This window comes from Strongylocentrotus purpuratus, unplaced genomic scaffold (genome assembly GCF_000002235.5).
Source record: "Strongylocentrotus purpuratus isolate Spur 01 unplaced genomic scaffold, Spur_5.0 spur5_scaffold_10, whole genome shotgun sequence".
NCBI classification, from domain to species: Eukaryota; Metazoa; Echinodermata; class Echinoidea; order Camarodonta; family Strongylocentrotidae; genus Strongylocentrotus; species Strongylocentrotus purpuratus.
In genome coordinates, this window is record NW_022145595.1 from 17,335,277 (window position 1) to 17,363,201 (window position 27,925).

Sequence of the window (27,925 nt, forward strand, 5' to 3'; positions counted from 1 at the left end):
AAGAGGTATAAAGCAAAACAAAGATAGGATACGGAATTGGTAAATCGACATTTGCATGCACCTGACACTATCTCACCATCTCTAGTGGCGGTTTCTCTATTCCCCTTTAGGAGAGGGGGCAAGTCCAAAATAAATCTACCTCATTGTCTGCTCTCTCTCTCTCTCTCTCTCTCTCTCTCTCTCTCTCTCTCCTCTCTTTCTCTCTCTTACTATCTCTTTCTCTTTCCTTTGCTATATACCTTCACTATTTCTTACTCCCCTCTTTCCCTTCCACTCTCTTTCTCCTTTCGCATGTTCTATTCCCTCTCCCCCTATTTTTCAATTTCCTCTTTCACACTCCCACATGCTTTCTCCCTACTCTATCTCACTCTCCCTACTCTCTCTCTCTCTCTCTCTCTCTCTCTCTCCTCTCCCTCTCTCTCTCCCTCACTCACTCCCCATCTCTCTCCCTCTCTCTCCCCTCTCTCTCGCTCCCTGTCTCCCTCTCCCCCTCTCACTCTAACTCTCTCTCTCTCTCTCTACCTTCCTCTCCCTTCTCTTTCCACTCTCTACCCCCTCTCTCCAACACTCACTGTTTCTTAATTGTCTCCTCCCCTTTTTTAAAAGTTTGGCTTTCATTCATACTCATATGCCTACATCCACAGACGGATTGTCTAAAAAGTTTAGGCCAACAAGTATAAGCTTTTATTCCCAATAATGACTATTTCAGTGACTCATCTGAAGTTAATATGATACATGAATTCCAACCTCGTCATACGTCATAATTGAGTCACAAAGCAGAGGCCTCAAAATGGTGGAGATGCATGTGCCAATACTTCCCCTTCTTCTACTTCGAATTTCTCTTCATAAATCCGCGCTTTATATTGTCAGCATATTCGTTAATCGTAGGATTTTTTTTTACCTGCCTACCATTGTCGTCAAATTTTAAATATTTTCTTTACTTTGGGAAAGTTTGGCAACCTTGCACCCATACATCCAAATTATCCTAGTTACGCCCCTTAATGAAGACAAAGCAAAGTTAGAGCCTTTGCCAGTAGTTTCTTCCTGCCAAATACAAAATGACTTTATCTTGATGGTTGAAACATGTATTATAATCTGACTAATTCTGTTTCCCATTTCCCTTTTTTCCAGTCTCTCTTTCTATCTCTCCCTCTTCATCCTTCCGACCTTATTATTTCAAAATAACTGTTACTGTCATAACATAAAGACTATAATAATACTAACACAAGAAACATATTCTAAAATTAAAAACGACATATCTCCATTTGAATTATAGACTCATTCCTCATGACGAAATAGGCATGATTTACGATAATATATATATTTTTTTGAGGGGGGGGGGCGGATTAATGAATATTTTGTTTATTTCTATATTTCTATATTTATACCATCTGACGATAAGAACATTTTACGAAGTTATCTTATTAAGTCATTTCAATGACGTCATCTAACATGTGACGTCATGTGACGTGTCAGATGATGTCGCTCTCGGAACGTCTCCCGACACACATTGCACCGCAGAGTCTTCCCATCACCGCTCTTCTCCCCTCCGTGCTCGTCACCATTTCTTGCGACGTCATCGCCGCTGCTGGCCGCAACATCATCAACAGCGTTGTTGCCACTTGTTGTAGCAGTGTCCCTCCTGTGGTATGTTCGCATGTGGTACACAAGATCACTTGTCATGCGGAAGCTCGTCTTACAGCGTGCGCACCAGTTCTCAGACGGCATGGTGAGCATCCCAAGAGAGGGAGGTTGCCAGATAGGTGGAGCAGCCGCGGCGAGCATCAAGCCAGGCAGCGCCATGTAAGGTGGAATGTTGTTCGGTGCGCTCATTTGTTGGTTGGTGTTAATGTTGGTGCCGTTTCCGAGGTACCTCCCAAATGGCAAAAACGCATTTTCGACGTACCTAGCATGATCTTGCGTACGTTTGATACTGTTCAAATTATTATCCACCCTCCCTTCAATCAGGCTTTGCCGGAGCGAGCTATACGGTCCCAGGCGCAGGGCTTCTGGCGATGTTTGACTAGTCCCGCTGGCAGCAAGTTGTGCTAGAGTGAGATGCCGGGTACGAGACTCTTGTAGCGGCTGAATGATAGGTTGCGTCGGGTTGAGAATGCTGCTTTTGTTGCTAGTATCTAATCCATTAACCCCAGCTCTGCCTTCGCCATCGGTGCTGACGTTGATCTCGCTAAGTCCCGCGAACGGCTTTCCAATCTTCGGTCGGAAGCCAGTGCGGCCGTAAAGCTGGTCGTTCAGCAACCGCGGCCGAAGCGGTAGATGCTGCGGGCTGAACGCGGTCGATGCCTTATCCTTGCACACCTCACGAAATGCGCTCCTTCTTACGGGAAGCTCCCGATGAGCCCATGGAAATCGCTGCTTGAACAATCGCACAAGACTGCCGTCCGATTCTCTGTCTCTCTGCAGAAAACTCTCTTGCGGAATCATCCCCTCGAACCGACCTGGTGCACCGAGAGTGGATAGTCTACCTAAGTTCATGCGCGTAGCTGAATCCGCGTCTGCTCGATCGCCGACCGAACGCGGAGAAAGGAGCGGGGATGGCAAGCCGTCTGAGCCATGCTGCGTTGAAGTGACTGCTATTTGTGGAGATTTCGTATGTGAACGCGAACGTTCTTTGTCCAGTTTGCTCCGCCTGTCTTCATGGAAGGTGGTGCGTTCTGTAGAATCTGGGGAACATGCCGGTTCCTTCGCGCTTTCGATACGCCGACTTTTCTTCAGAATCTCGTCATTATCTCTACTGTCACTTTTTCGTTTCACCGCGCTAATGGTGCGTGGGTCCGTTTCTAGGTCTGATGATTTCATCTTGTCGACAGTCCCCGGGCTTGAATGGCAGTTGGTCTAGATGGTATCAAGAGACAATCTGTAAAAAAATTAATAGAGAGAGAAAAAGTGGAATAACATCATAGCTTACATTATTTATATCGAAACTATGTAAACACAAATTCATAATGATTTTTTGTTAAATGCATGATGTATCTTTGATAACCTTTAGGATATGGAATTCGGGGAAAGACGAAAGTCTTAAAGAATTTCAAATGTAAAATTGTTAGGATCACAAAATACAAAATTGTCTGCAGGTGATTACCTAAATTGTTTTATCATTAAAAGTGCCATTGCTCATTGTAAGCAGGTTTATACTCAGATCAGAGCCCTTCTTATTCGGAATAGCGATTGATCCGAATCATTCGCAAGTCTTCTAATCAATGGCAAGTTTACAGTTTCCTATCTTTTATGTACATAATTGCGAGTGATATAAATCGCAAATAAGTTGTGATTAATTGCAACTCTTTATAAGACGGGACCCAGAAATGCAAGTACAGACCTGATCCACAAATCAAAATCAACCATCTAATCAAGATATTAACAATTACTTTGGGTGACGAAATATTATTTTGGTGACAACTCAATATTTGGGTGAAGAAATGATCTTTGGATGACAAAAATTGTATTTTAGTGACGCATTGATAATGGGTGACGAAATAGTATTTGGTAACAGAATAGTAGTTAGTGATGAAATAGTTATGGGGAGACGTGATAGTATTACCATGATAAGGGTGACGAAATGTCGTTCAGGTGAGGAAACAGTATTTGAGTGACGAAATAGTATTCGGGTGACGAAATACTATTTTAATAGAGATTAAATAGTACCTGATTGCCGAAAAAGGTTTAGTGTAACAAAATAGTATGATGTCGAGATAATAATTGAGTGACAAATAGCTAGTATTCGGATGACAAAATAGTAATTGTGTGACAAAAAAGTATTTGGACGACAAAATCCGGAAATAGTTTTATTTTTATATGTCACGAGAAAAGAAAGGAAATATGATGTGTATGCTTCGTTTTAATCCAAGTACAAACTTGTGACTATGGTTATCTGTGCAAAGTGTCCACTATGGCCTCTCTTTAGAGAAATTTACGTTCTGTAGAACCTGCTACTAATGCCAATTTTCTGTTTCATTTGGGTAGCTTTGTAGTCAGATTTAACTGTATAATTTTTTGGTATGATCTCAAATGAAGTATCTTATAATGACTGTGTCTGTAGTAATTTCATGTCAGGGTGACGACAAAGTTCAGTGATTGGAGGTCGATGGAGAGACAATCGTGGCCTTGTTACAAACCGGGGCGCGGATTACTTCTTGGTTTATACCATTTCCCCTTTTTAGTCTGGCATCCAGAGGATTCATTCGTTTTTCTTCTTATTTTATAACCAGACTTAGTTGAGTTGCTGCATATACATACAAGACTGATATGATAGAGTCTTACCTCCCTCTTATTTGGTAGAGGGGTTATCATTAATTACCCAAACTCGCTAAGGGATTATTTTTTGGTAGAAGGAATAAATCAGAATATGTTGAATAATCTATCCAGTCTGAAAGCTAAGCTGTCACTACTAATGGTTTTTAATATATTTAGGAAAAAAAATGATAATGCGACTCCTGTTTTAGTATGTCAACAACAGGTGTAGTTTAGAGAAGATTTACACGTTCACACATGGGAATAGGGGATTAATTTGCTTTTTAAAAGAAGAATAACTGTTTCGTGCTGTCTGTAGTGCTTTTTATTTGAAGTGCTTGAAAAACTTTACTATTTCAACGAAACGAAATGGCAAAGGATGTCAGAGTTATTATATGCGTTCTGTAGGTTTAAGCCATTCTTGAGGGGGGGGGGGGGGGGGTCTGACAAGTCATTAAGAGGTAGAGGTACCATATAGCCTGCAGTGTATCGATTGGAGAGAGAGAGCGAGAGAGAGAGAGAGAGAGAGAGAGTGTGTATGTGTGTGTGTGTGTGTGATTGAGAGAGAGAGAGAGAGAGAGAGAGAGAGAGGGGGGGGGGGTGGGCTCAATCTTTCCTCTTTCTCTTGGCCTTCTTTTGCCATTCGTAGGAAGGCGTTCCTTTACATATATCAACTCTGGTGACATTGAAGCAGTGTTTTTACATTAAAACAGGGGCACTTAATTAGGTTTTTAAGACTTTGAGGGAGTTTCTCCTCTCCAACAACTAAGACTGAGTACTGATAATCAGAAGCTGCCATCAATGTGTTTTGGCTGGAAATCCTTCATCTGTTCCTCCGCAAACTCAAAGCATGCACACAGTCGTCTGGCCAAGAACTTGAAATCTTGTTTAGTCATCGACTATCCTACATGAAACAAATGATTGCGCCTCTCCTTGTTCTGATAAAATTCGCATCCGATTCATAAACATGCCCCAAGGAATTCTCTTCCACGTTTTACCCCTAACCCTTTGTACTTTGTAAAATTCAACTGTAATTCGTTATGAATTGCTAATAGTACAACGCGGACCAATAGTTTGTAGAAATCCAAGTCAGAGGCCTTTAACACAGAATTATATTGAAGGCCTAAAACGTTCTTTAACATTTCCCCTAAAAATATAGTTCGTTTGTTTCCTTCTATGAATGATGCCGACAGTAAGGCTTTCAAATCATTATGATAACCCCTTCCTGAACCGTACATTACCCTAAAGAATTAGTTAGTGGCGGCAAACCAAATGATTCACAACAAATCTTTTAATCGCGTATACATTTTCATTCCGGAATTCTTTTATTTAGAAATGAAAGTATTCATCTCTTGTTATTTTTCCCTTTCATAGCCCTTCCGTTCTCACGCACTTCCCTCCAGTGTACCATAATGTAGCAAAGCAGTTGCGGCACCATTATGAATTCATTCATTCACTTATTCATCCATTAATTCATCAATCGGTTCATTCATTCATTCATTCATTCATTTACCAAGAACCCTCACTGGAATTGGTTGCCCAATCTTTACCTCCTAAAATCGTGCTCAATCATGGCAAAGTTTTCATTATCCTGGCTCGGCCAAGTTCAGAAGGTCACTCATGGTGTATCTGATTTCGACGCAACCTTCAAACAATCGCCCCCATTCTCTTGGGACAGTCTTTTTGCTTTCTTGTAACAAACTTCTCTTTAGGGGAACTGGTAGAAGGAAGGGATGTGGGGGGGGGGGGGGGGCACATTCCAGCACCCTTTCTTCCTATTCACGCGTGTGGCAAATGGTTTGATTAAAATTGAAAAAGGGAAAAATTCGCGCCATTTCGATTGTCCCCGCTTTTGAATTTATCATTGGCATTCAGTTAGTAGTTTTTATTTACTCCTTTGTCAATTCTATACTCCAAATATCATCACAATGGAATGTATAATATTTGGGGTTATTTTTCATTTACAATGTCCCAGTTTATTACTCAACAAAATATTCTTTTGCAGGGGTAAAAAAAACTGTCGTTCTGAAATTTTGAAGAGCTCAGTAAGTAAGTTTCATCGAATTGCCCTGAAGATAAACTGGAAGAAAGTCCTGGGCATGCCTCTATTAAAGTGAAATACTACTCCGTTTTGAGCGGGTAAGCTCCATATAATCGTCTACCGGATTGTATTCGCTCTGTTGATTTTCAACCGTAATTTTACGGGTCATGTCTCGTCATACTTTCTTTGAACTTACTTGGGTTCGCAATTACACACATTTATTAACATAATTATGAAGAAAAAATACTCAAAAGAATTCAAAATTGTATGACTGCAATACAGAATATCAAGTGCTTTCATCGGTGCAAAGTGATAATCATTATACTTGAAATCCTCATTACAAATATTCTCCTCTACCATGAAGCTTCCTTATGAAAATTAAATAATGGGAGATAATATATATCCTTGTAGAACGCCTTGTTTGAATTACTATCATAGACCAACGTGTCAGTAATCGAGTAAGAGTAAGATGTGCATCGGGTTCGTATGATAACTGTTGAACTCTTTCTGGATCACCTACTTAATAAATGATTAGTGCTGAACAATTTTGTTAGAAAATGTATAGTGGCTGAGTAATGAGCAAAGAAAAATAAGGACATCCGATTAAGTAGGCCCGACACCATTATTAAAGGTCACCATGTGCAAAAGGGAGTTGTAGTTTTTATCGAAGATGATGCCCAGAGAGTTTTTGTGCTTTTGCTTTTATTTTACTGGTTCAAACGACTAATTTGCAGGATAAACAATGCAGAATAATAATAGCAATTTTTGTTTCTCAAAAATACGATTCCCATACCAGAGCTCGAGATTAGCCTTTAAGATTAAGTGTACCGCTATACAGACTCTCGACATGTGATGTGTAAAACCTGTAAGAAAGAACACGGGACAATTTACAAGGGATTTCATATATTATCTGTCCTTCTTCATGTTCTTCTATTTCAGAAAGTGGATTTCTCAAAACACAATTTGGAGGGACAAACCAAACATAAACCTCAGATGAACATGATGAAAGAAGAGTTCTGAGAGGGAGATAATGATTATCGCAGGCAAAATGTTAGAAAAACAAAACAAGAAACAAATGGGATATAATGTGATGTCCTTGCGGAACGCCTTGTTTGAGTAATAACAATGTATATAAATCGATTACTATAAATCACCCCTATTTAAGCGTATCGGTACGGACTCTATATGGTTACCCTGTAAATAAAGACTATATTCCAGGGACTAATTCGAAGGATTGAATACATAACAACCCCTTCTTCGAATTCAGACAGTAGATTCCTCCCAAAACAAGACTTCAAACAAAGCCAAACAAAACCCCCAGATGAAAGAAGAGTTCTGAGAAGATGATGATAGTGGTGGAGGTGATGATGGTGGCTGATATCGTGTGGAGCGCAGTTGCTCGCGCCTAAATTCGACGGCCCGACCTTGGCGTCATGAAGCAGACGACCGAATTTATGTCTAATTTTCACATCTGTCCGTTTCGCACCATGGGTCGTGGATTAGCTAATACACCACTCTCAAGTTCAGCCATTCTTCCGTTTCTTTTCTTTTCAACATAATATATTTGTTCAGACAGGTTTGTTTAACCCTATACGCAAACACTTCAGCTTCTTAAAAGGAGAACATAGTTTTGAAGCCTGAATTGGCATTATTATCATGGTTCTTTTCTTCACACGTCCATTTATGAAATTAGTTTGTTAACTCCTTTAAAACAAATACTCTTACAAGTTCTTTTTTTATACCTATATAGATGTGCCATCACATGAGTGATTCCATCACATACATGTATTTGATTGGAGTCATAATAATAACACATTTGTCTGTTTGTGAAACATTCCCTCATGTTTCTCTATTGGGATGGTACCTTTATCTCATGACGAAAGTAATCGCACCTGTTCTTCACTTTATTCGTCCATTAGAACCGAATATTAGAGCACTTGTTCAACATTTAATCTAAATAATGATGTCTTTTCGATAACATTTCAACTTTTCGTTCTCCTTTGTCAAATTGAATTGTACATCTGTTGGATTCACGCCTCGGGCTTTTCGTAAATAGTGCACATCAGCGTCATTCAAAGATTATCTTTCGAATATTATGTTTAACTTTCTACATAATCTTTGTTCACAGCTATCATATCATAATACGCTTAACAGCTGCAAAGTTGAGGAAGACATGAGAACTATTGAAGAAAAACCTCGATAGAATCTGACCTACGACGTGACAGTTTTGATTTTCAATCTTTGAAAGTAACATATCTATTATTCGTATCTATTTTCTGTAATAAAGATTAGCAATAACTATTATTTTATGAAATCTGGTTGCGGGCAAACAACACCATGTACTAATAGCAATCATCCGTATGGATTTTAGTTTTGAAATGAGAATTAAAATGTTGAAAACGCTCGTCTTAGTGTTCCAGAATTTCTGGACAACTTATGTGTGTGTGTGTGTGTGTGTGTATTTGGTTTTTTACAGACGTGTATCAATCAGATATGATTATTTACGTCTGGGGACCGACCTTTAACGTCACCATCCGAAAGACGTTACTCAGTTTCGAACCTGCGTCCTCGGCTGAATCAGTTTGTAACTTCCACTGTTAGCTGGATCACAGGCGCACGCCACAACGCCTAGTTATGTGTCTTCCTATTTAAGACCAAAAGATGGCGCTAATTCAAAGAATTGAATGCTGCATAAATAATTCATTTTAATATAATGTGGAGTCCCGTTGTAGCTTAAAATAGAAACAATAGATAAATACCGAGGGAAACTGCTATGGGAGCTTCTATGAGCATTTCTCTGTTCTTATTTGGAAGGCGAAAAGGGATAATTGGTGTACTATTTGCGCTTGGTCAGCGTATTAAAATGATGAGGAACGCGATCGCCTGCGGCAGGTTCACGGCGATGGCAAATGAAATATTGCAATACGATATGCAACAAAAATGAGGGGTTAATACTTTTTCTTCATAAAATGTCCCCTCTTTTATGTTCTCATACCAAACAATCTGACTTTTTGACAGCTTATTTTCTCACCATTTTTTTTAACAAGGTGTCATCGTTCGTTGTAGTTCCACCATTATCAAGTCTGACAGGCTTAAAAGTTTTGCACTTTTCAAGGACACGGTATGGCCCTGCGGCTGGGAAACGGAGACTAGATGAATCTAGGCCCTATACCAATAAAGGTTTCAAATTTTTATCCTGCATGCCTTAGACTGCCTGAACATTTAGTCTTTCTGGCAGTGACATGCCATTAGGCTGATACAAAACAAATAGTATCGGAATAGTATTTGTAGATAAATTCGCTGCGAATGTTCGTCGCCAAACAGAGAATGTTGATATATGATTTCGCGGGTCGCGATGATCAAAAAAAAGTTGCGAAATGGGTATAGGTTTTTTCTTCTTCCTTGTTTCAAATGGGAGGGGGGGGGGGGGGGTAATGGTATATTTCGTACATAGAGAGAAGAAAGGGAAGTAGCTTCGCATGAATATGTTTTTAAAAGTGCAAGCTGACATTGGATCTACCAACCAGACTAGACAAGAGAAACACTCATCCCAGAAGAATTTTATCCAAACCTTGCACTTTTGAAGGACAGAAATTGCCTAAAGCAAGATACGAGGCGCAAAGAAATTGGAAAATTGATTTTAAAATTTGAGGGAAGCATAGCCGCCGGCGCCCTATAGTGTCATATAAATTGGTGTCTCTATGAGTTTTGCTAAGCCAGTAAATGGATTATATTGTCATCTTCTCCTTCTCTTATTTCTCTGTTGTATTTAATTTTGTATTTCAAGTGTTCTTTACTATTTTCTTTCCCCATTTTCTGTCTTATCCTATCGCTCTTAATGGATTTTCTCCTCTTTATTTGTTTACCAATTTATCATAATTACGTAGATCGTAGATCTACTTTGTTTATTATTCATTCTTTCCTCTTCTTACTATTTTCCTCTTAATTATTTGCATATTTTATGCATAGATTTTGTTCTAAATCGATCATAATTAAAAGAAAATCACAAGCATAAATTATGTATCTACTTTAATATTTATATTTGTAAGATCGCTCAGTCGAATTCATTATTTTAAATTTGTTTTAAATAGTTGACACCTAGTGCACAGATACCAAAAATCAGATTGTAAGAACGAAATATTAATATCACAATGTAGAATGAAGGTAAATTAAAATACATCATTATGAAATCCACATAATTTTTCTCAGTCTACGTTATGTTTGCGTTATTGTCTGTGCATCAAATCTGGATACATGTATCAATGCGTTGTGGGGTGGGCATGTTTGGTATCTGCACCCCTATGTACCCTCTTTTCTCCATCTTTACACCCCAATCCCATTACTAGGGGGGTAAAGACAGAGTAGTTTGCCTTGGAGCCAGAGGTAATCAACACCCTGCTTCGCTGACCTGGGGGTATTGAAACCAGTCAATAAACCACTCAAATTGGATGAAATATCTGCCTCTCTATTATTGTCTATAGCCACCGCGTTCTCAATCTATCTCTTTCATCCCTCTTCACATCCCCTCTCCATTCTCCTCCTCCCCCTCGCTTTCTATATGTTTTTTTTTATTCGTCACGACCCGAAGATGAGTCCTGAGTTGCTTGGTACTATATATACTTTTTTTTAAATATATATATCTATATGTGCTTGCACGGGCGGAAATTCTGTTACAGCCTATGATGACATCGCCTGTCATGAAAATGTCCTTGAAATGATATCCACTGTATTTGTTTCAATCAGTTTATTTTCAACAATATTGATTAGTTATATCGTCAATGATATCATTTTCGGGATCCAAATAAGCTAATGAAGGATTACAAAAATATATATAATTGAATAGACTGCAAATTAAAAATCTATTAATTGGAGTTATGATAACAAGGTTAAGCAATGGACCTTCTACGAATGGTTAAACCTAGTATTAATCATTTGCAAAATCATATGTCATGTATGTCCAGAGCACGTACCAACTCAACTAAATGAAATTAGGGTAATTCCAAGCTTAATTTTTAAGTATAATAGTAAAAGTATCTATGATATTTCTTGTCAAAATTAAAAATGATCTGGAGCTATCAACCCGTAACTCTTGGAATTACCCGAACACAAAAACGAATAACAAAAGAACAAAAAACACCTCCCCCAAAAAAATTTTTAAGAAAAAGTTAATAAATAAATAAATAAGACAAAATAAAATCCAATTATGATATATGAATTCAAATCCAATAGACTAAGATAAATTAATTCGACTTTATTATTAAACATCTGTTATTGTATAAATGACCTGCCCAAAGTCAAAAGGGAGCGATAAACAGTCAAATAAATATTAAATTTGAACAGCAAAATAAATATGTTGTAACAAGTGTAATTTTACAGGTAGTATATCAAACTATTGGGGGCGCTATAACACACTCGGTCGTAGCTGTGATCCATTTCACTGTAATTTACAATTTTGAGGGCTTACCAGACATATAAAAGTACTTTCACGTTTCTCTTTTCTGTATGATTCCTGCTATTTCATCTCTCTCTCTTCTCTCTCTCTCTCTCTCTCTCTCTCTCTCCCTCCCCCTCTCTCTCTCCTTTTATTTGTTTATTCCTTTGTGGTTCTTCGTCATTTCTTGCTGTTGCCCATTATAGCATTTCGACCATTTGTGATGTGAATTTAAGGGGTTAATTCAGTATTATGCAATTACTTCATATATTTGTTATCAGATGATCGCAATTATGTTGCATCAATTAGGGTCCTGATGAAATTCTTAATCAACAGGGTCTATCAAATTTATCAGTTTTAAAACAGTCTAACCTTTACAAATATTTATCTTTATATAGAAAGAAAATCCAATCGCATATTTAAAACATGTTTGAAGTCATCTAAACAAATCAACAGCACATATCGATTTCCCCATTTGTAATATCCGTTTTCTGCCCACTCACTTCACTCATACTCACATCGCATTTCAATCTGATATGGATTTTTAGCTGAAATGGCGCCACCAACGTGGATCGAAACTAACCATCGATTGTCGCCTCCGTTTGACTCTTCAAGCTATCCCCTAAAGTGCTATGTTAAGATTGATTGGTGCTGGAATCCTCCTGAAATAAGGTTCAATGTTTATTTTATCCGGCATTACGTCTTATAACAACTGGTAATCCGTAGAGGGCGTGAGTGATTAATCACATTTTTGTCTTCTTGAAGAGGAGGCAGATCGTGTTTATAGCGAGGTGTCTTATTTTTTCGGAACAGTCTAAAGTAGTTTCGTTGAGGAAAATTTTCTACTAAAAAAAATGTAAATGTTCATTCATTTCTACAAATGATTTCGCAGAGTACTGTTTTGATATATCATAGAAATAATGGCAATATCATTGTCTGAAAAAGTATTTTAAAAAGAAAGGCATAAACATTATGCTCCGATCCAAATTGCATTTATATCTTTTAGCGTTAAGTGTATTTCAAAACAGTATGTGCCTGTTTGATATCAGAGATACTGTAAATACAGACAAGAAGTTCAACAGAAAAATTTAAATGCATTTCTCCACCTCCATAATCGATCTGTCTCACGAAGTAATACACGCCCCGGTCTAACGGTAGCCGACTGATTTATTCTGTTCATCTAGAAATGCATATTTTATCGCAGATTAACATATAACCATAGTTTTTCTTCCACGTCTTCAGTATTCCGATAAAGCAGCGCCACAGCCTGAGAGCCGCATTCGATTGTTTCACCAACACCAACGCGCTGTACTCAGCGGGGTACGTCGGGGTGTCAGCAGTGCGGTCGGGATAGGTGGATTACAGACTCAAGATCTAATCAATAGGCGCATTTATACTGTCAAATACCTCATTTTGAAAAGTCGCGATGTTTCGTGCACCCGGTTACACTTGTGCTGAAACATCACCGACGGAGCTGTTCAGCGATGTTTTGGCGTGTTTCGGTTGGTAATGCGCATGTGCAGTCTTCCCGACCTTTGACCCCGGCCTGCTGTAAGATTTTTAGCGCGCGCAATTTCCAGCTAGCGCTATAGCTAGCTAAATAGCGATACATCCCATGCGCATGCATGCGATATGTTTTGTTTATCTCGCGTGTAGTATTTGAGGCAAGAGTGGATAAGTTACGAAGTACGGACTACGGCTGCTGATTCAGTTTTCCCAAATTCAATCGAAATCTAGTAGTAAAAACGATATGGGAAGGTTAAGAAAATCATCGTTGTTAATTGTTAATTTCATGCTTTCACTCATTTCTCTGAAGCCCTTTTCCCCACGTTTGCAGGGACGCTTGGAAGTCTGGTGGAGGAGCTCTCCCTGCCTCCACATCGAAATCAAGAACTTCATCTCATCATCAGTCCAATGGGAATTGTTCACTTCCATATTAATTAATCTAACAAAACACTCAAATACTACTACTAGACAGATATGGCCAGACGGGAATAACGAAGATTGAATAAAGGATGAGTTAACGGAATTGGAACAAACGGAGCTGAATGAACGGATAACACGCGCGACGATGGAAATGCTATAAATATCACACGGGAAGAACGTGGTTTAAAAGAGCGCGGGTAACAATCCGGAAGTGCCGGAAGTCACGTGCCTAACATCGCGATGTTACAACTGCGAGCGGTTATACTTGCCAAACACGCCAAAACACGCCAAAACACGCCAAAAGATCACACTTCGTTTTGGAATGTTTGGGGCTTGGCATGTCTGCCGGTAAAGCGTAGTTGCCCTTGGTAACATCGCGGCCAGGCTCCGGTTTGGCATTTTTTGGCGTGTTTGGATGACAGTGTAACTGCCCCTAATATTGCTCATTTCTTCACCAGACCGAGCTATTTTGCTTTCTGGCACGACAGATCATGGTGTGCATTTACTAATCAGCTGACAGACACATGCTCCGGTTATCGTGCCCCCACCCCTCTCGTCATTTTACCCACTTCAGGTGTTATGCCATTGGAAGTTTAAATTTGTCTTTGTTTCCATTACTTTTCTGCTTGCGTGTGCTCATGAGTGCTTTTACGTCAATCACGTGATCCGATATTCATAATAAAAATAATGATAATACAAAAAAATTACAACAACAACAGCGACCACAATAATAATGACGATATTACAAATTGTATTGATAATAATAATATTCTGCTGATATATAATTAGAAATGTTACATGATGCCGGAGTCAGGGGTTATGAGTGGCAGTTGCCTAATACTTATTATTTAAATGACAGACTGCAATGAAATAGATGAGAGCATGTCAACGCTTGCCCCGATTTGAATTTTGTCAAAAACCATTCTCATTTATGACATTTCTAGTGCCCTTATAGGACCTAAAATTGTTATGAAGGTAATTTTAGAACCCCAAATAAGTGAAATTCAGCCAATACGATCATACCAATTCAGCTCTACTTTAAAAAAAATACGGTGACCGTTAATTCGTCCTTGTTTTCACGAAGTGACGGTAGTGAGGAAAATCGTCACGCAAAGTGAATGCAATTTTTGTTCACTACCGTCACTTCGTGAAAACAGCGACGAATTAATTAATAAATAATAATAACAATACATTGGCCTGCTGGTTGTGCGTAATATAACCATCACGAAAAAGCCCCCCCCCCCCCCAAAAAAAAAAAAAAAAAAACCCAACATCGGCATTGGCTGGAATAAAACGTATAAGGCTCTATTTTGATTTTTAAACGGCTGGTTCAAATTATCTAATATTTGTGGTGGTACACAAATATTAGAAATGGTTATATTTATGGATATTTCAGCCGTCTCTGAACCGATTATGATAAAAAAAGATGATTTTGTTTTTAAATTTGTTTTTAAATATTGTATGTTTTTTCAAATTTGACACTCAGTCTTTCATTATCTCACAAAAAAATATTTTGTGTAGCGCCCTCTGCAACAGAACTCAACTATTCCTTTAACTCCCTCAACGTGTCTGTTCTTGCATATCCTTTTTCTCCCTTTCTGTCTTTCCTTCTTTCTTTTTGTTTGGTGGACGGAGGCCATTCGGTAAATATTCAGGCAAAAGATTTGCTATTGTAAATCGATTAACTGGGTACTGATGACACGATCGCCAAGCTAGGCCTGTCGGAGTATGCGTCGTGATCACAAAAGCTTATCACTCCCTTTTTGATAGTGACACGTCGACGATACGTTGCATTGTGAACGTGATGGATTTGCTTCATAATGTTGTCATTTCAAATCACCTAAAAATATGGTATCGGTTATTGGTGGTTGTGGTGTGTATAATTGGCCGGGGATTGTCAGTCATGTTATGGGAGAGGCGGATCTTTGAATAGGAACGTCACTTTTATTAGACATGTTCAATTATCACACGTCTTTTAGGGCAATTATACTGTTAAACCTGAAGTGGTGAGATGACTTGTAAATCTCTGTGTCGTGCTATAAAAGCATCGGATAAGACATCGTTGGATATTAGGTTCTGGTTTGTATTAGAAGGCGAGAGACGCTGATACTGGGAACAGCAGTACTATAGGAAAGTCGTTTCTTAATTTCTTGAACACTAAACACCAGATTGAGGCTGCTTCTAAAGAATAAAGTCACAGATCGATGCGATTACTTTACGATGGTATTGAATGCGGTAGACTAGGTGGATATCACATATTATTATTCGTGATTGGTTATAATCCGCAGTGAATAGTATGAGACAAAGAATGCTGCTGATTAGAGGAAGCACTTTATCAAAATAGATTCAGGATGAAACAATAATCACCAGAACAGGAGCGCTTTTACGAATATAGTCAAAGTGAGATTATGGTTTCTTCGCGATGGCACTAACAACGATAGATTGGACAGATTCAGAACAAAGTCTGGGTAATCTTACTGAGCTTTCGGTGATAGCGTTCCACCATCGAGCTATTGTCGTATCAATCCTGATCGCATTGACACCGATCGGTCTCTTTGGTAATGCCCTCGTCATCATCGCCGTCGTTGTCGCGAAGAAACTTCGTACAATCACGAATATTTTGGTCACTAACCTTGCTGTTACCGATTTTATATCGTGTCTCTGCTTCCCGTTCCTGAGTGCGGGCCTTTTAAGTCAAACAGGAAGCTATCCTATCCATGATATTATTTGCGCAACTACAGGGGGAATCATAATTGCCTGTGCGTACTGTAGCAGCTCGACCCTGCTCGCCATCTCATTCGTCCGTTGGTATGTCATAACGAAATCCGTCCGCGGCCACCAAGGTATCCATACTCCAAAGAAAGTCGTTGCTTTAGTGGTGATCATCTGGACACAATCGCTCGCATTGATAGCCCTACCACTTGTTCTAGGCATTGGGACATTCGGGTATTTCAAATACCTTCAAATATGTGGCTTTAAAGGCACAAACTTGTTTGGAAATTATTACCTCTTATTTATGGGAATTTACATAGCCATTGCCCTTATGCTTACCCTGGTATTCTATCTCCTGGTGTTGCGTCATGTTTTACGACACCGCAAGCAGATCCGCAACATGTTCACAACTGCTGAAGATATCAGATCTGGTACAATATTGAAAAACCAGAGCCAGGCTTCGTCCACATCTCGAGAGTCCCGTCCACCCAAGATCAATGCCATCAACAAAATGGAGGTCGAAATCACCAAGAATCTCTCTGTGGTTGTTGGTGTGCTCATGATCTGTACCCTACCACAAAGCATAAATCTTATGATACCCGGCGTCGATGCATTAATGATCTATAGCTCCATGATCATCCTGGCAAATAGCGTTGTCAATCCAATCATCTATGGATTTAAACATCCCATCTTCAAAGAGGTCTTCAAGAGCCTCCTATGGCCTTCCCGTACCGCTTGAGCTCGACATAACCTGAAGTGCTGTTTCGGTGTGCTAAATCGTGTACCAGATATCCTTTACGTTCGTTACATACAGCCCGATTGACCAACGGCATGCGAGACCGATATGACGGTCTCGCAAAACTTTCAATGATTATTCGTGCATTTACGAGACAGACAATCTCAGTCTCGCAAGCTCTCGTCCTGGTAATATTAAGGTTTAATTATAAAAACAACCAACAATAACGATGACGAGGATAATAATAATACCTACATTATTAATGATAATGATATACTGCTGATATATTATTAGAAAAGTTACATGATGCCGGAGTCAGGGGTCATGAGTTGCCGTGGTTTAAGTCATATTTGGGTGACAGACCCCAAGCAAATACAATCAGACTAGCACATGTCTATTATTTACATCAATAGTCTAAACTTTGCTTTCACTGGTTTACAATGTAAAGTAGATATGTATGCTGGTGGTACTGCACTGCTGTTAAGAGCACAAAATGCACATGAATGACAAAATGTTATGCAACGTGGGCTACAAATGGCAGAAAATGGGGTTTTCTTCAAGATAAGCTCACAATCAATTTGAATAAGACAATTTTTGTTTTGTTAGAAACTCGTCAAAGACATACTTGATTAATTTCAATTACTCCGGTTGCACTTCAAACCATGTTTTCAAAGGAACTGATTAAGATTGAATCCTCTTCAGTCATCTCGTTGAACGATTTAAGATATTCAAATATCTTGGCGTAATGCTTGATGAACAAATGTTGTGGAAAGAATACATTGACTCTATATCTCGAAAGGTCTCACAACGAATTGGGTTCTTGAGACACCTGCAAAACCTGTACTACCAAACGAGTTTTCGAAAATGTTAAGTTGTTCTATTATAAACACTTGTATTAGACTTTTGCGATGTTGCGTGGTCAAATACCATTACAAGAAAACTTGATATACTATCAAAATTACTTAATGGAATAGGCCTAGATAGAATGATTCTAAATGCACATCCACGAACCCACATAGTTTAAGTAGTTTTTGTTGTAGTTGTCAACGAAAGTCTTTAAATTCGACTTCATTATTCATAAATTGTTCTTAGTTTGCCTTATATTATAATCAGGTACACGAAATAGAACTTAGCAATTAATTTGTATATAATTTCAATCTTTAATCATCTTTTTGTCTAGGCCAACAGGGCCAATGTGGAAAGCAGTTTTGTAACTGACAACGCTACCCTGTAAAAATAAAACTGAATATAAAATAAATACAAAATACTGATGATGATAATAAAAATAACAATGATAATGATGTAGATATTGTTAATATTTAAAATTATAATAATGCTAAAAATAATAATAATATTAATAATAATGACAATAAGTAATATGCGGAAGTAATGAAAAGAACCAGAGTAAGTCAATTTATCAATGAACCTTGATGGAAAAATTAAATATACTTTTATAGCTGAAAACTTTACTATTAGCGTTGACTTTCAACATGCGTCTGCTCTTCCTTATCGTGTTTACTTTCTTTCGGTCTTTTGAAGTGATGGGGCCGGGGCGGAGGTGGGGTTGGGAGACGGCAAAGACCATTAGGTAAATCTTCAGTCAAATTACAGGAAGGATTTGAATTAGTTCGATTTAATGGCCACTGATGACTCGATTGCGAAGACTTTCAAAAAATAAGGCAATTTCAATATCCCAATAGGTAATATGTCATTGTCATATTCGCACATTTCAATAGGTGACACACAAGGCTAATATATAATGTACGTAATGAAGACTGTGCCTTCGTGTTCGATCTAGGCCTGTCAAAGTGTGGGTCGTAATTACACAAATGTATTGCTCCCCTTTTGATCGCGACGACATGGACGATTCGTTGCATTGTGAACGTGATGGATTTGCTTCATCATGTTGTCATTTCAAATCACCTAAAAATACGGTATCGGTTATTGGTAGTTGCTGTGTGTATAATTGCCCGGAGATTGTCACTCATGTTATGGGAGAGGCGGATCTTTGAATAGGAACGTTACTTTTATTAGTCATGTTCAAATTGCACGCTGCCTTTGGGGGCAATTATAAAACGTGAAGTGGCGAGATGATTTTTAAATCTCTGTGTCGTGCTATACAAAAAATCCCATGAGACATCGTTGGATATTAGGTTCTGGTTTGTATTAGAAGGCGAGAAACGCTGAAACTGAGAACAGCAGCACTACAGCAACTTCGTTTCTCAATGTTTTGAACACTAAACACCAGATTGAGGCTGCTTCTAAAGAATAAAGTCACAGATCGATGTCGAGTACTTCACGATGGCATTTAATGTGATAGACTTGGTGGATATCATCTAGTATTCGGGATTAATTATTATTAGGCCGTAGTGAATGGTATGAGACAAGGAATGCAACCGATTAGAGGCAGCACTTTATCAAAATCGATCATCAGGATTAAACAGTGATCACCAGAAAAATAAACGCTTTTACGAATATAGTCACAGGGGAATTTTGATTTCTTCGCGATGGCAGTAACAACGATAGATTGGACGGATTCAGAACAAAGTCTGGGTAATCTTACTGAGCTTTCGGTGATAGCGTTCCACCATCGAGCTATTGTCGCATCAATCCTGATCGCATTGACACCGATCGGTCTCTTTGGTAATGCCCTCGTCATCATCGCCGTCGTCGTGGCGAAGAAACTTCGTACAGTCACCAACATTTTGGTCATCAACCTTGCTGTCACCGATTTTATAACGTGTCTCTGCTTTCCGTTCCTGAGCGTGGACCTCTTAAGTCGAACAGGAAGCTATCACATGCATGATATTATTTGCGTAACTACAGGAGGAGTCTTCGTTGCCTGTGTGGGGTGTAGCAGCTTGACCCTGCTCGCCATCGCATTTGTCCGTTGGTACGTAATTACGAGATCCGTCCGCGGCCACCAAGGTATCCATACTCCAAAGAAAGTCGTTGCTTTAGTTGTGATCATCTGGACAGAATCGGTCTCATTGGTAGTCCTACCTATTCTTCTAGGCATTGGGACAATCGGGTATTTCAAATACCTTCAAACGTGTGGCGCTTTAGGCGGAAACTTGTTTGGAATGTATTACCTCGTATTCTTGGGGATTCACATAGCCATTGCCATGATGCTCACCCTGATATTTTATCTCTTGGTGTTGCGTCATGTCTTGCGACACCGCAAGCAGATCCGCAACATGTTCACAACTGCTGGAGACATCAGATCTGATGCAACATTGAACAACCAGAGCCAGGCTTCGTCCACGTCTCGAGAGTCCCGTCCACCCAAGATCAATGCGATCAGCAAAATGGAGGTCGAAATCACCAAGAATCTCTTCGTGGTTGTTGGTGTGCTTTTAATCTGTTCCCTACCACAAAGCATAAATCTTATGATACCCGGCGACAATGCATTAATTATTTATAGCACCATGATTATCCTCGCGAATAGCGCTGTTAATCCAATCATTTACGGATTTAAACATCCCATCTTCAAAGAGATCTTCAAGAGCCTACTATGGCCTTCTCGTATCGCTTGATCAAATATCAACCTGAAGTGCTGTTTCGGTTAAGGTGTGCTAAATCGTTTACCAGATATCCTTTACGATGGTTGGATACAGCCAATTGACCAACGGCATGCGAGACTTTCAATGAGAATTCGTGCGTTTACGTGAGTGACCTGAGCGGTCGTCCTGGTAATATTTAGTTATAATTAAAAAAAAACAGCAACCACAAGAAATATGACGACAAAATTAATAATATCTACATTATTAACTATAATTATATACTGCTTATATATCGTTAGAAAAGTTACATATAGCCGGAGTTATGAATTGCAGTGGTTTCAGTTATATATTGGTGACAGACGCCAAGCAAATAAAATAGATTAGCACATGTCATCGCTTGCCAAAATAACAAATGGGGTACCACATGGCTCAGTATCAGGACCATTGATGTTTATTATATACATCAATAGTTTAAACTCTGCTTTCACTGGCTTACAATGTAAAGTAAATACGTATGCTGGTAATATTTCTCTGCTGTTAATAGCAAAAAATACACATGAATTATAAAATAATATGCAACGTGGACTACAAATGGTAGAAAAAGGTTTTTATTCAAATTAAGCTCGCAATCAATTTGAAGAAGCAAATTTTTGTGTTGTTAGATACTCGTCAAAGACTTACATAATTTTCTGATTTAGATTGAATCCTCTTGAGTCATCTCGTTGAAAGATTTAAGATATTAAAATATCTTGGCGTAATGCTTGATGAACAATTGTTCAAATACCACTACAAAAAAACATTGACTCTATACCCCGAAAGGTCTCGCAACGATCGGGCTCTTGAGTCGATCTGCAAAACCTGTACTACTAAACGAATATGTGAAAATGTTATTTTCTTGCCTCATTAATCCAATCTTAGACTATTGCGATGTTGCATGGTCGAATACGACTACAAGCAAACTTGACATGCTATCAAAATTACATAATGCAAAGGATAGAATGATTCTGGATGCACATCCATGAACTCATATAGTTTTTTTTCTCCTTGTTGTTATACCTTTCAACGTAAGTCTTTAAATTCGATTTCATTATTGATAAATTGTTCTTAGTTTGCCTTAAATCATAATCTGGTACACGAAGTAGAACTTAGCAATTAATATGTATATACTTTCAATCTTTAATTATCTTATTGTCTAGACCAACATGGCTAATGTGGAAAGAAGTTTTGTAATTGACAACGCTACCCTATACAAATCGAACTGAATATAACATGAAGAAAAACTACTGATGGTGAAAATAATAACGATGATAGAAATGTAGATATTGTTAATAGTAGCAAAGATAATAATAATCCTAACAGCAAGAAAAATAATCATGATAACAGCTAATATGCGAAAGTATTTAAAAACAATCCAAGAAAGTCAATCAAGTAGCCTTATTGGATAAATTAAATATACTTTGATAGCTGAAAACTCTATTAGCGTTGACTTTCCCCATGTGTCTGCCCTTCCTTATCCTGTTTTCTTTTCCCCCTTTTTTTAAGTACTGAGGGTCAGGGCGGTGGCGGGGGCGGGAGATGGCAAAGACCTATTGGTAAATCTTTAGTTAGGTTGAATGAAGGATTTGCAATTAGTTCGACTTACTGGCTACCGATGACACGATCGCCAAGATTTCCAATAAATTGGACACAATTTCAGTATCCCAATAGGTAATATGCCATTGTCATATACACACATTTCAATAGGTGACGCACAAGACTATTGAATAATGTACCTATTGAAGTCTGTGCCTTCGTGTTCGATCTAGGCCTGTCAAAGTGAGGGTCGTTATTGCAAAAAAACTTATCACTCCCCTTTGATCGCAACGACCTGGACAATTCGTTGCATTGTGAACGTGATGGCTTTTCTTCATTCATGTTGTCATGTAAAATCACCTAAAAATACGGTATCGGTTATTGGGGGCAGCGGCGTACATAATTAACCGGAAAATGATTGTCCGTCATGTTATGGGAGAAGCGGTTCTTTGATTAGGGACTTCACTTTTATTTGGCATGTTCAAATGAAATGACGTTATGTTATTGACATGTTCTAATTACGCTCAGTGGCGAGATGACTTGTAAATATCTGCGTATGTTATATAGATATTAAATGAGGCACGGTTAAATATGAGGTTCTGGTTTTTATTAGGAGGCGAGAGACACTTATACTGGGAACGGCAGCACGAGAGCAAAGTCGTTTTCAATTTCTTAAACACTGAACGGCAGATAGAGGCTGCTTTTAAAGAATATAATCACAGATTACTTCACGATGGAATTTTATACGGTAGATTAGGTGAATATTACCTATTATCATTCGTGATTGGTTATAAGGCCGTGGTGAATGGTATGACCCGAGGAATGCTGCTAATTTTAATAGAGACAGCACTTTATCAAAATCGCTTCTGGATGAAACAGTAACTACCAGAACAAGAGTACTTCACGAATATAGTCACAGGGCGGTTTTGATTTCTTCGCGATGGCAGTAACAACGATAGATTGGACGGATTCAGAACAAAGTCTGGGAAATCTTACTGAGGTTCCGGTGGTAGCGTTTCATCATCGAGCTATTGTTGCATCAATCCTGATCGCATTGACACCGATTGGTCTGTTTGGTAATGCCCTTGTGATCGTTGCCGTCGTCGTCGCGAAGAAACTTCGTACAATCACCAACATTTTGGTCGTCAATCTTGCTGTCACCGATCTTATAACGTGTCTGTGCTTTCCGTTCCTGAGCGCGGGCTTCTTAAGTCAAACGGGAAGCTATCCCATGCATGAAATTATTTGCGCAACTATCGGAGGAGTCGTTATTGCTTGTGTTGGGTGTAGCACCACGACCCTGCTCGCCATCGCATTCGTCCGTTGGTACGTCATAACGAGATCCGTCCGCGGCCACCAAGGTATCCATGCTCCAAAGAAAGTCATTACTTTAGTTGTGATCATCTGGACAGAATCGGTCATATTGATAATCCTACCACATATTTTAGGCATTGGGACATTAGAGTTTGACAAATACCATCAAGTTTGTGGCCTAACAGTCACAAACCTTTTTGGAATTTATTATATCGTATTCATGGGAATTCATATAGCCGTTGCCCTGGTGCTTACTCTGATATTTTATCTCCTGGTGTTGCGTCATGTCTTACGGCACCGCAAGCAGATCCGCAACATGTTTACAACTGCTAAAGACATCAGATCTGGCGTAACATTGAACAACCAGAGCCAGGTTTCGTCCACGCCTCGAGGGTCCCATCCACGCAAGATCAATGCCATCAACAAAATGGAGGTCGAAATCACCAAGAATCTCTTCGTGGTTGTTGGTGTGCTCTTGATCTGTTCCCTACCACAAAGCATACATCTTATGATACCCGGTGACAATGCATTGCTGATCTATAGCTCCATGACTATCTTGGCAAATAGCGTTGTCAATCCAATCATTTATGGATTCAAACATCCCATCTTCAAAGAGGTCTTCAAGAGCCTCCTATTGCCTTCCCGTGCCGCTTGATCACTTATCAACCAGTGTTGTTCCGGTTAAGGTGTGCTAAATCGTTTACCAGATATCCTTTACGATTTTTCGATACAGCCCAATTGACCAGCGAAATGCGCGACCGATATGACGGTCTCGCGAAACTTTCAATGATTATTCGTGCGTTTACGAGACTAACAACAGCAGTCGTCCTGGTAATATTTGTTTATAATGATAAAAACATCAACCACTAGAATGATGATGATAACAGTAGTAATACCTATACCCTGTGACGATACATTCAGGATCTATAGCTCCATGATCATGCTGGCAAATAGCGTTGTCAATCCAATCGTCTATGGATTCAAGCATCCTATCTTTAAAGAGGTCTTCAAGAGCCTCGTATGACCTTCCCGTACCGCTTGATTACCTATAAACCTGAAGTGTTGCTTCGATGAAGGTGTGCTGAATCGTTTACAGGATATCCTTTACGATGATTGGAAACACCTCAATTGAACGACGGCATGCGAGACCAACAGACCAATTATCCACGAGACCAGTTATAGGTCTCATGTATCACCTGAAAACTTTCGCTTTCTGGCACGACAGATAATTGTGTGCATCTACTAATCAACTGAAAGACACACGCCCCAGTAGTAATACCCTCCCCCGTCATTTGACCCACTACAGGTGTTTTGCAATCATCAGTTTAAAGCATTCTTTGTTGCCATTACTTTTCTGTTTTTGTGTGCTTGTATGTGTTTTGACGTGATTCAAATTCGACAATTATAACAGTAACAAGCAGAATAATGATGACGATGATAGTAATGATTCTGAACAAAATATTAAAAATAAAACAACAACTACACAAGAACAAAAAATGATAACAATATTTAATATGCGGAATTATGAAAACAACCGTAAAACAGACAATCATGGAAATTTGTCAGAGAAATTAAAATATACTTTAATAGCTACCAACTCTATTAGCGTTGACTTTCCCCATGAGTCTGTTCTTCCTTCCCTGATTTCTTTCTCCCTGGCCTTTTTCAAGCCACACTGCACTACTTATAGCTACTTGCTCCCTCTATATAACTAATAATGCATAATCGGTGACCATTGGTCCCCCATGATCCATGGTAATTGAGAGCTGATTTGATGAGATAACTAACCTGTCCAGTGACCTTGCAGTGTATTATAATGCCTCCTGTTCACTAGTATTGACGGGCTTTAAGGGGGCGGGGGAGGGAGATGGAAAAGATAATTTGGTAAAAATCTTCAGTCAGATTACCTGAAGGATTTGTCATTAGTTCGAGTTACTCGCTACTGATGACACTTTTGCAAATATTTTCCAAAAATTAACGCAATTTAATATCCCAATGAGTGATATGCCATTGTCATATTTGCACATTTCAATAGATGACACGCAAGTCCAATGAATTATGTACCTAATAACGTTTGTGCCTTTGTGTTCGATGTAGGCCTGTCGAAGTTTGGGCCGTGATTGCAAAAACTTATCATTCCCCTTTGATCGAGACGACAATGACAAAATGTTGCTTTGTGAACATGACGGTCTTCTTTCATTCATGTTGTCATGTCAAATTACCTGACAATACGGTTACAGTTATTGGAAGTTGCGGTGTATCTTATTACTCGGAGATTTATTGTCAGTCATGTTCTTGTAGAGGCGGATATATTTCTATGGGACTTCACAATTGTTAGACATCATCAAATCAAATGACGTTTCGTTATTTACATGTCCATATTACAAAAATATGACGCCCAGACTTTGGTGACAATTACACCGTTAAACGTAAAGTGGCGAGTTGACTTTTAAATCTCCGTGTCGGGCTATAAAAGCATCGAATAAGACATCGTTGGATATTAGGTTCTGGTTTGTAGTAGAAGGCAAGAGACACTGATACCGGGACCAGCAACACTATAGCAAAGTCGATCAATTTCTTAAACACAGAACACAAGGTCGACTCTGCTTGTAAATAATACAGATCTCAGACTGATGTCGAATACTTCACGATTTCATTTACAAAGTAAGTTTAGGTGGATATCACCTACTATTTGTAATTTTCAATAGGCCTTGGTGAATGGTATGAGACAATTAATGTTGCTGATTAGTGACAACAATTTATCAAAATCGAATCCGGATAAGACATCGACCACCAGAACGAAAGTGCTCTTACGAATTTAGTCACAGGGTAAATTTGATTTCTTCACGATGGCAGCAACAACGATAGGTTGGATGGGTTTAGAACAAAGTTTGGGGAATCTTACAGATTCATCGGTGATAGCGTTCCACCATCGAGCTATTGTCGCATCAATCCTGATCGCATTGACACCGATTGGTCTGTTTGGTAATGCCCTCGTCATTATCGCCGTTGTTGTCGCGAAGAAACTTCGTACAATCACCAACATTTTGGTCATCAACCTTGCTGTCACCGATTTTATAACGTGTCTCTGCTTCCCGTTCATGAGCGCGGGCCTCTTAAGTCAAACAGGAAGCTATCCCATGCATGATATGATTTGCACAACCATCGCAGGAGTCGTCTTAACCTGTGTGTCGTGTAGCAGTTTGACCCTGCTCGCCATCGCATTCGTCCGTTGGTACGTCATTACTAGATCTGTCCGCGGCCATCAGGGTATCCATACTCCAAAAAAAGTCGTTGCTTTAGTGGTGCTTATCTGGATAGAATCCATTGAGTTGGTGATCCTACCACTTGTTCTAGGCAAGGGGACATTTGGGTATTCCAAATACCATCAATTGTGTGGCCTTACAGTCACAAACTTTTTTGGATTTTGTTACATCTTACTCACAGGAATTCAAATGGCCATTGTCTTGATGCTAATGCTGATGTTATATCTTCTGGTGTTGCGTCATGTTTTACGGCACCGCAAGCAGATCCGCGACAAGTTCACAACTGCTGAAGACATCAGATCTGGCGCAACATTGAACCACGAGAGCCAGGCCTCGTCCACGTCTCGAGAGTCCCGTCTACTCAAAATCAATGCCATCAGCAAAATGGAGGTCGAAATCACCAAGAATCTCTCCATGGTTGTTGGTGTGCTAGTGCTCTGTATCCTACCACTAAGCATAGATTTTATGATACCTAGTGACAATGTATTTACGCTCTATGCCCCTATGATCATGCTAACAAATAGCGTTGTCAATCCAATCATCTATGGATTCAAGCATCCCATCTTCAAAGAGGTCTTTAAGAGTCTACTATGGCCGTCCCGTATCGCCTGACCTCGGCATTACCTTATGTAAGACTTTAGTTGCGAAGATTATTGTCCTCTGGTATTGTGAGATACAGTTTGATTGATGGATCTTTCTTGTGTATTGCGTTGCCAACTCAACCAATTATTGATTCCCGCTTCACATCTTCAAAAATGTTTTCAAGACCCTTCTTTTGCCGTCCCGTACCGCATGATTACTACTCAACCTATAGTGCTGCTTCGGTGAAGATGTGCTGAATCACTTACATGATATCCTTTAAAACATTTGGTTACAGCCCAATTGATCGACGGCATGCCTAGACCGACAGACCTGTCTGTATTCACGAGACCGGCGATCAGTCTCATGTATCACCTAAAGACTCAACCGACTGTTCATAAAATCGACGGCTTATGGAACCGACATGACGGTTTTGAGGAACTTTACAAGACTAATTCGTGCGTTCACGAGACCGACAATGTCAGTCTCTCAGGTTGTCGTTCTGACTATATTGGTTTTAATTATACAAACAAAACTTTAAAAAATAATGATAACGATAATAACAATAATGATAATGATATACTGCTGATATAT

The 27,925-nt window shown here is 39.2% G+C and overlaps 4 protein-coding genes across 4 annotated transcripts; all 4 read left to right on the forward strand.

Moving 5' to 3' along the window:
* The first annotated feature begins 16,071 nt into the window (after positions 1-16,071).
* On the forward strand, positions 16,072-17,100 carry LOC587858 (dopamine D2-like receptor). The gene has a single exon (XM_787568.1). It carries the CDS (start codon positions 16,072-16,074, stop codon positions 17,098-17,100), a length of 1,029 nt encoding a protein of 342 aa, XP_792661.1.
* Positions 17,101-19,604: 2,504 nt separating this feature from the next.
* Positions 19,605-20,633, forward strand: LOC580190 (thyrotropin-releasing hormone receptor-like). The gene has a single exon (XM_780263.2). The coding sequence runs from the start codon at positions 19,605-19,607 to the stop codon at positions 20,631-20,633; it is 1,029 nt and encodes a 342-aa protein (XP_785356.2).
* Positions 20,634-23,112: 2,479 nt separating this feature from the next.
* On the forward strand, positions 23,113-24,141 carry LOC587892 (rhodopsin, GQ-coupled-like). Its single transcript, XM_787601.1, has one exon. It carries the CDS (start codon positions 23,113-23,115, stop codon positions 24,139-24,141), a length of 1,029 nt encoding a protein of 342 aa, XP_792694.1.
* A 2,194-nt stretch (positions 24,142-26,335) lies between these two features.
* On the forward strand, positions 26,336-27,364 carry LOC587916 (alpha-1B adrenergic receptor-like). The gene has a single exon (XM_787623.1). The coding sequence runs from the start codon at positions 26,336-26,338 to the stop codon at positions 27,362-27,364; it is 1,029 nt and encodes a 342-aa protein (XP_792716.1).
* The last annotated feature ends 561 nt before the right edge of the window (positions 27,365-27,925 follow it).